This window comes from Pseudopodoces humilis, chromosome 1 (assembly GCF_049639895.1).
Source record: "Pseudopodoces humilis isolate 2021_Gansu_Grassland_sample_001 chromosome 1, ASM4963989v1, whole genome shotgun sequence".
Lineage (NCBI taxonomy): Eukaryota > Metazoa > Chordata > Aves > Passeriformes > Paridae > Pseudopodoces > Pseudopodoces humilis.
The window spans coordinates 109,101,958-109,113,779 of NC_142200.1; the positions used below are offsets into that span (position 1 = coordinate 109,101,958).

The window sequence follows — 11,822 nt, forward strand, 5'->3', positions numbered from 1 at the left end:
TCCCTTTCCTTCCTTTTTTCCATCTTTCTCTCCCTTCTTTCCTCTCACTTCTGTTACATTTACTTGGTTCTCCAGCCTGGTTTTTTGCTCTCTCTAGGAAGGATATCCTTAGTATTTGATTTGAGAATTTCAGTACCTCACAGTGCAACTGACTCATTCTCCTCATGAGATTGCTCTTTTCAATCTGCTCCCATACACTAGAGATTGTTAGATTTGTATATGTCACAGCAAAGTTCTCAACTCTGGGCTGGTTTTGATCTACATATGGGTTTGCACTGCTTACATTTACTGCTTTTTTAATTTAGCTCCTCTTAGTTTTTCTGAGACTTTTGTCAGCACAAGAGATTATTTTCTGTTTGCTACTTCCAGAATACCTTCATTTTCCTCTTTGCAAGGTTTGTTGTTTTTTTTTTCATTTTAAAATTCAATTCTAAAGCAATATTTGCTTTAGATCTAGACACACTTCTTACTTTCACAAACTCTACTGAGGAGCAAGAGAAACAAACTTGTTCCTCTTTTCCTTCTAGCTTTATGTAAGCCATGGATGCACACAGGAGGGAAAACTCATCTTATGCTGTTAGTTTGATGCCACCATGACAAATAGCTGCAGACTGACTACTGAGTTGTAGACAAGCACTTCTCTGTGCTGACAGGAGCACAGAGTCACCTACCTGCTGAATCAAAGTATGAGCACAAGCACCTCATAGCTTGTGATTCCTTCAGCACATAATCACAAGTGTGTAGTGCTGCACTCGAGTCATTGGGAAAGTGTCCAGAGCTGAGTTATTTATGGGCTAGTGGGAGAGCTACTTTTAATTAGGTGAAAACATGTTTCTGCAAGGAACTGGCAAAGACAACTGCATTTGTTATTTTTAGTTTCACTTTGTATTTTACAATAAAGCTAAAATCATCTTGGATTTAATAGATTAACACTGACAGTTGCAGTTCTGGACTCTAAATATATTGTTCCCCTGTTGTTAATTTCTGACTGAATCTGTGGCATTGTTATTGCCAGCACTGGACAAATGACAAGCATATATTCTTTTTTAGCTGATTTAGATTAACTTCCCCAGTACTGGGAGAGGAAAGCAATCTTTATGTATTCTTCTTGTTAAATAGTGATATTTTTCTCCCTCTTTCAGTAGCAAAGATAATATAGGTATAGAGATAGATTTGTATTTGCTCTATCAGAAAAGTTAATATATCTTAGAAAACCTGATATTTAGTCTGTTTATTGTGATCTTTCAGCTTTTCAATGAATGTCAGTGTAATGGATGAGTGCTCATAAAAATATCCACTTCTGGTTGAATTTCTTTATTGTCATATCCCAAATAATCTCTGTTTCTCAACAAAGTGACATTCACAGCTTCCTTGCTTACTTAGCACAAACAAAAGACCATACATCAGCTAGTGAAATAATTTTTCATGGGAGAAATGAGTGTGATGTTTTGATTTAAACTTATTTTTCCCCACAGAGGAAATGCAGATTTAACACAATTGGGAGATTTTTGTCAGATCAGTTCTGACTGAACACAAGAATTCACATACATCAGCATATTACTTTTGACAGCTCTAAACAAAATACATATTTAGATTAAAATCCCATTCCTTTTGTCAGTGTATCTTGTGTTAATTTTTTAAGTAGAAAAAGAGATTGAAGGATCTTTTTTGAAAGATTAAAAATCAAATTGTGTAAGGTTTATAGGCTTTTCTGATAAGTCAAGTACTTATTTATTCCTAAATCCATATTATATCTATTAATGACAGAAGGAGAGAAGAAAATGTTATGTGTGACCATTTATTTTTTGTTTTGCTGGCAGAGTAAACCAAAATTCCCTTGGAGTCTACCAAAGCAATAATTTTTTCATTGCTTCTATTCTCAGGTCATCTTAGAACTCAAAATCTCATATCTGTCCAAAGAGATCAAAAATAATCTGTGCAAAACCCTCCCCTTTGAGAAAATTAAAGGGAGGGGAGAAGGAAGTTGTAAACATAACCTTTAGAACGAATCCCTTTTATTTTATAAGTTTGACTTCAGAGAAGGATCTGAGCCTGTACAGCACTCATACAGGCATTTAACACATTTCAATTAGTTATTCACACACCTAAAATCATATACCCATGTCAATGTTTTACTGGCTTAAGACTCAGTGTAGACAGCAGGCTCTGTTATAGAGGTTTAATCTCCTACATGATACAGTGCAGCAGAAGTACTTCAGTAAAACATCTAAGCTCTTTCTCTTTAAGGAGTATGTTTGAAGACATCAAAATAATAATAGCAACTGAAGTGATTCTTGGCAAATACTGTATTTGCCAATACAGTATTTGCCAAGTAGAGACTTGATAAAATCAAGGTGACCATTAACACTTAAAAATATTGTATAGTGGGTGACGTATGCCATTTCCTAAAGGGGGACATAGCAAACAAAGGAAATATATTTTCTGTGAATCCAAGTGACTTTTTTTTTCTCTGTAATCATCACCACCCCAGTAATGTGAGTGTCCTTCACCTGAAAGTGTAGAACAGTGATGCTCCATCACTGAAATGTATTGAAGAAAATCACCTGCCTCGATTCATTCACTGTCATATTTTAAGAAATGAAATTTTCTGCCTTTGGGATGTATGATATATTTACTGGGCACAAATCTGATGCCATGGGTAGATTGTATTCCATTTTGCATTGTATTTAATCACAAAGGTTAACAGCTGTGACTTCATAACATATATCACAAAGGAGATGGGAAGCACAGCTCGTAACCACTGCATGGAGCAATGTTTTGCACTATGCATTGTAGTTAAAGGTTAAGCATTGTGAAGCTATAGAACTGAACCAAAAGTCATTTATAATACACACCAATTATGGAATCACAGAGGGTTATTTTCCTGCTGCTGACTGATCTGATTGTTGTGTATCAGCTATCAGTTCAGAACTATTCATCATCAGTATATTATTGCTAGAATGCTCTTCAAGAAGTGGAGAAAATGTTACAGTAAAACATTAATTTATTGTCCCATCTGTGTTAAAGACCCAGCAAAGGTAATCCTTACCCAGCACTGATGAATTGGGTCTGTGTTTTAGGTGCGTTTTAGTTTAGCTTTAACTTTAGATACTGAGTGTAATTCTCACTTATAAAAATGCTGCTTTGCACCATCTGATCCAGAAATGAGAGTGCTTTACCACCACAAAAAAGTATGTAAGGTACAGGTGGTCCAAATCACCAGAGAGGAAGTCAACCCCAAGCCTTTTTTGGGATGTTCCCTGCTAGAAAGAGCTCAGGACCAAGAGACATCACTGGCATGATGAAACTCAGTAAAGCAACAGTTGCCCATGCTCAGAGTGAAGCATAGAATCAAGCCAGCTACCCCAGGGCAACCCTGCATGGGGCACATATCGCCTGTGTGAGCCTGTGGGCACAGTAAATATTTCCACTTAAACCTCAGCGAAAAGCTTTTTAGTTGAGGACTGCTGAAGCAGCAGGGATTCAGCTGTTCATCTGAGCCCTGGCAGAGCCTGTTCTGAAGGGCTCACCCTTCGTGCAGGAGGAATGGATGTGGCATCAGAAGAGAGAAGGGGCGGAGGGAGGATGATGCACAGCACTGAGTGCTGTTGGCCCAAAGTTCAGAACACATGAACTACACAGATCCAGAGAATCTGATGCCAGTGCTCCTGCCCAGCATTTTTAAAGACAGAGCAGAGTGAAGTTTCCTGATTGCTACAGCTTGTGTGTGCAGCGCCAGCCTGGGGCTCTTCTTCCACTCCCTGTTTTTACCCCTGTGTAGTTGTATTTTTGGTAAGATTGCAAGAAGCAGGCTAAGGTATGTACAGCTTTGACACACTGGAAAGGGAATTTAAAAAAACAGTAATTTTCAACAGCATTGTAGAACTCAGCCATTTGTGTGATTCAAAGGGGTATTTTCTGATTATTTTAGCTGGAACTAGATGAACTTTAAGGTCCCTTCCAACCCAAATCATTCCATGAGTCTATAAAACCAGCAAGAACAGGGCAACTCTGGAAAACCATGCATTTCACTTTTCAGGATTAAAATTAATGGGTTCTGTTACTGTGTAACACCTTAGAACACTTGCTGCACTGTCACATAAAGTATGCTCCTATGCTTTGCCAGTTTGTTCATGCAGAAATGTTCCAGAGTTTTTTGGCTGCACAAGTATTTTGGTACAAATGTCACAGTAGGGAAATAGCAGTTAACTTTATTTGTTACTAATCCCATACATGAGTCAAAATACAAAAATATATTAAAAAAACCCAAAAAACGTGTTTCTGGTTTTGCTAGCATTACCTTTTTATTTGATACTAGAATTTCTAGCCTGGGGGTTTTCTTCACCCTTGGATTAACCTGCCTACAAATAGTTTACCATTTACATTCTGTGTAAACCAAATTTTAAGACTCTGTAAGGATAAGGATGCCACCCCACAAAACAGAGTAGGTCAAAAAACAGTCAATACAACTGCTTTGGGACATGGTAGGTTTGAAACTTGGCTGTTAACATAATAGACAATGAGGAGGAAAGTGTTCATTAATTTGGGAAAAAGTACTTGGTGTGCAGAAGTGTGATCCAGCCACCAGCTGAATTCCCATGCATCACCTGAGCTTCAGTCTGCACTCTACAGAGATAAATACATCAGTTTAACCCTCTCAAAATGAAACTTAAGTGTTTGCATTTCTACTGCATTTTTGCAGTGGGCTCAAAGGGAACATGGCCAAGCAGGCTGGTTCCAGAGGACTTGGAACCAGTTCTATCCAAACACTTAGAAACAAGCAAATCTAAAACATGGGGCCACAGGGTGCATGGGAGGAGTCCAGCTCTGTCACTGCTGAATTCAGGGGCTGAGGAATAGCTATGCAGCACATGCAGGTAATGGTTGCCCACAAAACATCCACAAAAAAAGAAAGCCCCTCAGCTTAAAATGAAGCATTGTTGGGGTGTGAGGCAGCAACTCTGTGTTGTTGATGGAGGGCAGGGTTTCTCACTGCACTGAGGGGGAGCCCTCCCCCCTGCCTGGGGTGAAAGCCACTGGCCATCCCTATATCCATCTCTACTTTTCCGGGCCATCAGGTCTTAAGTCTGGTTGACACCGCCCATTTTTACATTGCAGGAAGAGCTTTAAAGCCCCCACCAAGCCTTGAACCTTTATTGTAATCACGGCTTAATTCCAATTTTTTAGAAAGTACTTTTTATTGAATTAAAAACATTCCCAGCCATTGAAACACCATGCCACATTCTGAGGAGCAGAATGGTGATGAAGCCCTCCCTTTCACAAGTGTTGTCCATTCATGTTCAGCTTAGAGCTCTGCAGGGTTCCTTGCTGAACACTGATAAACGAAGTCTTTGCAGCTTTTTATTGTGATATAGGGCTCTCCCAGAGTGCAGGGATGTTCAGTTACCCTGAACTTAAAATAGTCAAAATGGACCTGAAGTCACACAGAGGACTTTTGGCTTTAGTGTACTTTTAGGCAGCTATAGCTCCGTAAAAGTCTAAACTGACTCATAAAATGAGTTTCCAGCAATAGTTTGATTCACTTTAAGTCTTTTTTGCCTTTCATTTCTGTTTCATACTTCCTCCCTTAATCTCATGGCACCAACGCCTCCAAAACCCATGGCACTTCTAGCAGAGACACAGGTTAATGCTTGTGTTTTCTACCATTTCCTGCAGGCATCCCCAGCTGCTCTAGCAAAAAGTGTTTTGGCTGAAGTTCCAAACCAAGTCGTGGACTATTACAATGGCAAAGGGATAAAACCAAAATGTATGTCAGAGTACGAGTCTTCCAGGACACTAGCTCCATGAACCTGCCTGCACTCTTTTACAAAATTAAAAAAGAAAAATGCTACGGTCTACAACTACTGTATTTAAAAAAATGAAACAAAAAAATAGCACGGTTTGGTGATTTTTAACTAAAATAACTTTTTTTTTTTTTTTTTTGCATGTGTAGCCTAAAGGCTTAAATCTGTTAAGCGGTTGTATTGTTGAAAACTTTTTATGAGAAAAAAAATCCAGAAAAAAAAAAAGTGAACTCTTTACATTACAGCATGTTGCCTTGAAATAAAAAGTTATCTGTATCTGGTTTTTATACAGGTTTGTTGAAATTTTGCTAAATTTCTTATATTTACACTGTAAAGCATTTTGAAATATTTATTGAGAGTCGATAGCCAAAATGTCTTTGGTTTAATCTGCTATGAACTGAGAGATTTTTCAAAATGGCAGATGCATGAACTGTATTTTGCATGTTTAAAATAAAAACAACAGTTTTGCAGTTGTCTTTATTTCTCTCTCTGCCACAAGGCTGCCTGTTTTCAACTTCCATATTCCAAGGGAAGGGTAATAAAGTGTTTCAAGAGACACCTGACATGAAGCATGGGCATTTCTAATGTTAGCACCTTATGACGTGGACACCCAAACAAACCCACTCAGTCTGTGGTCTGAGTAGCAATTTTTCAAAAGCCTGACAAATCCAGCTCTTACAAAGTGTTCAGACCACAGCTGTAAAGAGATCTGGCTTGGAGAGCATGATCCATCAGGACTGCGTGTCTTAAAACATGCCTACTTAATCCAAACAGTCTGGCTGTCTTTCAAACAGGATGTATTTTCGCTATCCAAATTTATAATCTCTTCTGTTTGGGAATTGTTATTTTGTTTCATTTGTGTTTTTAAATCTCACACACAGTATCCAACCCTATGTGGCACATTTTCCAAATGAAATTTTGCACAGCCTGATTTTGTGACAAGCAGTAATTTGTAACTTCATCCTCACACAGATCACCTGTGTGTGTGATAGAAGAACTGTTTTTTACCAAAGGAATATTGAAGCCACCTTTCTTTAAAAAAAAAAAAAAAAAAAAGAAAAAAAAAAGAGAGGACACACAAGAACAGAATGATGATGGATTGCACTTTATTTATGTATGTAAATGAAGAAATTAGATCAATGTTAAATTTTTGTTTGAAGGACATGTTAAAAACTAAGGAGAAAATTTGACAAAAAATAATCTGTGTGGGATTGTCCAAAAGGCACAACTTTGGGTGAGTTGTACTCCCACTAAATTGAAAACATTCTTGTTGCTAGATCCTGAAGAAGCTGTTTGGGGCCAGTGCTGAATATTTTGGAAATCTTCCCCTGTTACCCTGTTTTGGTTAAGAAATACATATTTTTAAATGAGTTTGCAGGTAATGTAGTAGTCGAGCTCCCTGATTCTCCTTTAGAGGTAACTTCCAAAGGATCAGCTTTGATTGATGATTTTGTACTCTTGAATGAAGGCAGTGGGATAGCCAAGATGCATGGGGCTGCCTCCCCAGTACATTTGTTCTGCCCCATCTCTATCCTGCAGTGCTATCATTCACACTTGCTTGTAAAGATTTCTTCAGCTGATCAGATACTGAGCAGCAGCCAGTATTACTTGGTTATGGGTATAAATTGTCTGGAGATGTCCAAACTGATAGATCTCAAATCCACATTTTCATGTAATGGCTGACACTTCATTTGAGAGCTTACCTGTCAGGCTGCCCATCTCTCCCTCCGTGGGTGTATTTCATCTGGAAGCTACTGTGATCTCCCTTTACGTGTCATACACCATTCTGCCAATGACTTTTAATTCTTACATACAACACCTCTAGTTTCTCCTTCCCACTTCCCCCCTATTTTATTTCCTTCCCTATTCTCAGGAGGAGCATTTTATTGCTGTTAAAGCACAGGACTGAAAAATCAATGACTCTGTGTTCTTTCCTCCAATATCTCATTTTGTTTTCTTACCCAAGATTTTTAAATGTTCTGTACCTCAGATTCCTCATCTGTAAAAAGAAGGTCACAGTCATGTATCATAAATATCTCTCAGTAGTACTGGGGGACTTTAATACTTGAAAAGTGATTTGAGATCCTTCCTCAGAGGCATGATGGTGTTCTCACCATGTAAAGAGTATTATGTTACCCTGGGACCTGCATTAGGGGATGTCATGTACAGCTGAGGAAGAGTTCAGCCTTTTCTTTATCATTTTCCAGGCTGAATAAAAGAAAGCTTTCAGCAAGAAAAATTAGGAATCAGGTAAACTGTTCTTCTGGTCCATGTGATCTTTGACTAAACTAATTTTGAAGTGTTTATGGTTACATAGAATTGGGTGGTTACAGCTCTTCATTTCCAGAGGTGTTACAAGGTGCTTCTATAATGTGGCATCACATAAAATGCAGAGATCAACGGGCTATTGTATGCTGAGCTATATAAACCATTAGTTATTTTCATGTATGTACATGGTCTATATAAGTGTCTTTAGAACCCCAGCTGCTGCAGATCTTTCTGTTTACTTCACACAATCCGAATTATAAATGCTCTCTACTTTAAAAAAAAAATCAGTATTTTTTTAGTATTTTTTAGTATTACTGATATAAGTCAGCAATTCTGTAGCAGCCCTCAAGTACTTGGAAAGATACCTTTGTATTGAAAAATCAATTGGAAATCTCCTTCAGTCTGTACAAATCTCAGCATGTGAGACAAACACGTAATAGTGTGGTGAGTTGGTGTAGGATGCACTGAAGACAACTGGCCATATGGTAAAGGCTTTCTAATGAGGCTTTGGATGTTATTTTCATTGCTCCAAGCTACTCTCTGCAATAAAATACTGTGACCTTTGTGCAGGGTAACCTCAATAAACATATGACTATATCTCCTGATATAGGGGAAAATGGGATATTTTTCTCCTGTTTTATCTACTTAGGGTTTTAACAAGGCTATTCTGCAGCTGATGGCTGAACTGCCATCAATTTCTCCTGCAGATTTTTTATGCAAAATTAAACTTCTACTGCCTTTTGATGGATCATTTTAAATTCTGAAAACTGCTTTAAAATAAATTACATCTTGTCCTTCTGAGATAACCAATGATCTAAAATATATTCTCTGCTAACTACAACCCTGCCTTCCTTTTTATCTCAAATCCAATTCAAAAACCAAAAAAGTCACAGAAAACTCCTATTAGCCCAAAATACATTAACATCCATAATTCTTGAGCCAGATACTGGGATAAGTTGTATTTTTAGTTTTTAGAGGAAACTAAGTCCACAAGTGATTTGAAAAAAGCACTAATACACTGGTAAGTGCTTCTAAGTGCTTATTACCCTAAGGTAAAACCTTTCCATATGAAGATTTTACCACGATTAATTATGTAGTTTTTTTTTTTTATATATATATTTTTTTTTAAGGAAGGATGAGCTGGAAGATTCCTAGGATAGGTTTACTCTTCTCAGGCTATTTTTTTTCCCCCCATTTACAGGAAGTGCCATTTTTGCCACAAGATAAATAGTTCATAGCACCACCACCTGTCCTCCTTCACACAGAGGTCTTATTTGTACCTGCGGTCCTGAGCTGAGGAGCTGCACTATACTGGTGACAATTTCAGCAGTTAGAGACATATGGGTGATAATTGTCAGCCCAGCTGCATGTTTGCTTGAAGCATTCACTGCAAACCATCAGCTGGCTGCACTCCCACCCCCTCTTTTCTTTTGTTGTTTTTTCCAATTTCATTGCAGACTTGGAAAGATCATCCAAACTGATCAGGTGAAACCCAGGTGACCTCTCCTGTGAAGACAGTTCAAAAGTGGTGTTTTCACTTCCTGCAGTGGCGAGGACTACCCAAGGCAGCAGACTGGTGGGAAAGGTTTCTGTAATGGGTACTCTTCCTTTCCTCAGAAAAAAGTGGCAGCCATTTCCACTGCTGTGCAGAAAGCCTTTTACTGCTGTGTTCAGGAGGCCCTTGAATTAGAGTCCCACTGATTAGAACAGGCAGTTTGCCATCTGATTGCATTCAGAGTTGCAGAGATCTTGCTACACCCACTCCCCCTTACACACACAAAACTGACGAGTTCATGCCTCTTTAGCACCATGACAAGCTGCATGCACCTAAAAACCAAAAAAACCAACCACCAAACAAAACAAAAAAAAAAGGTTGATTTTGCATCATGATAAAAAGGGGAAAAAGTACAGAACTGAATTTTTTCTCTTAGAAATGTGTGCCCCTGTGTATTACTTCCAAGTTACTGTTGCATGAAATCCTGTGTCACCTCAGCTGTGCAAGATGATACATGAGAAAAGCATCATACTGTGGCAACAAGGCTCTCTAGGATCAAGGGAGCCCTCTTCTCTGGCTGAGAACGTCTGCCATGGCTTGGCATGTTACTTGATCTTTCCATGTGCTGTGATTGCAGATCTCAAAAATGGGGGCAAACACAATTTTGCTACTTCCTGGGGACTTTTGGTAGACCCTTTATTTCTCCTGCTGTAAAGGTCCCTGTCAGAGCAGCAGTATAAGCTACCAGTGGACCCAATTAGAAAACACGTCCGCATGAAATTTAGCAACATCCCTGATGCTGTTCTTGATGCTAGGGAGAAAGCAAAAAGATGCAATGGTCGCTGTGATAGCGAAGATGATCACCCAGCTTCAGAGAGGGAATGTCAGTTGGACTGTAAACTTGGGAGATGCATTTCTGAACACACTATGTGGCTACTTCTTAAAAAGATAAGAAGTAAATTCGGGACAAGGAATGTATGTGAAAGCTACTGGTAAGTGTCTGGATCACAGTTTTGGGTGTGAACACCAAAATATCACAGTTACTTGCCTCAAGTGCAACACCCCCCCACACATATACCATAGTAGGGGAGAAGATGGGAGTAATGAGGTAAAGCAAGGGCAGATTCCAGTTGACCAGGCTGAAAGCTCTTGTGTCCTTATAAAAAGGGATTTCTGCTGAACACAGAAGGGAATCTTGGGTTCATACTCCTTCACCATCCTAACTCATGCACTCTCAGCTGTCCTGGTTCCCTGCTCAAAAAAAGGAAAAAAAGAGTGAGTCAAACCTGAATACTGATGAAAGCTAGACCACACCAAAGCCAGACTGTCACAGGTACCATGCCTGTGTCAGGCTGTCCAGAACCCTCTGCTTGACCCACCCATTTTAATTTTAGCAGGAACTTTTCCTGGCTACACTATTAAATACACTTCCTATAAATGCTGCCCACCCGCCCAGCCACTCGCTAGGAGCACATAATCATAGAGTGATGGGATCATTCAGGTTGGGAAAGTGCTCTAAGATCACCGAGTCCACCCATTGTCCCAGCATTGCCAGGGCCATCACCCCGTCCACAAGTGCCACATCTGCGTGTCTTTTTGAACACACCCAGAGACAGTGATCCCACCACCTTTCCTGGGCAGCCTGTTCCAATGCTTAACCACCCTTTCCGAGAAGAAATTCTCCCCAATATCTGATCTGAACTGTCTCTGGCACAACTTGAGGCCTTTTCCCCTCCTCCTGTCGCTCATTTCCATGGAAGCAAAGCCCTGAAGTAGTTAAGCTCCGCACCCCGAGGAGGTTTGAGACAGCAGAGTCGCTTCTTCCCACACACCACCACACCCCCAGGGCATCTGCTCAACACCTGCGGGAAGGTTTTGGGTCCATTGTCCCGCAACCCTGCGTGCCTAAGGGGTGTTTGCCAGCGATCAACCCCAGCAGCCGCTGGCATTTTCCCGTTTTAGACACTTGTATGTTGGATTTCACTGGCTCCCGGCTGGAATGCAGGCAGTGATGGAAGGGCTGCGGGGGGTGGGGAGGGAAAGGGGCCCGTGGCTATTTCTGGATCTGCTCGCCCTTGGGTGAGGTATTCCCCTCGGGTCAGAGTAGCTCCACGGGCCTCGGGTGCTGCAGCCCACGCCCACGACTTTGGGGTGATTCGGGAGTTTTTATGTCACTCTTGATCTCGGAAGACAGAGAGTTCTTGCCCGGAACTCTCTGTCCGGGGCAGCACGGAAGGTTTCCAGCGGCGGACGCG

The 11,822-nt window shown here is 40.1% G+C and overlaps 1 protein-coding gene across 4 annotated transcripts in view; it reads left to right on the forward strand.

The window, feature by feature from the left end:
- Nucleotides 1–6,200, forward strand: part of CPNE4 (copine 4) — a 226,441-nt gene extending 220,241 nt beyond the window's left edge. For all 4 annotated transcript variants that reach the window (XM_005519000.3, XM_088052490.1, XM_088052501.1 and 1 more), the window contains one exon: nt 5,677–6,200. In XM_005519000.3, coding sequence (XP_005519057.1) covers nt 5,677–5,808 — 132 coding nt within the window. In that variant the 3' untranslated portion in view covers nt 5,809–6,200. The remainder of the gene's footprint in view (nt 1–5,676) is intronic.
- The last annotated feature ends 5,622 nt before the right edge of the window (nt 6,201–11,822 follow it).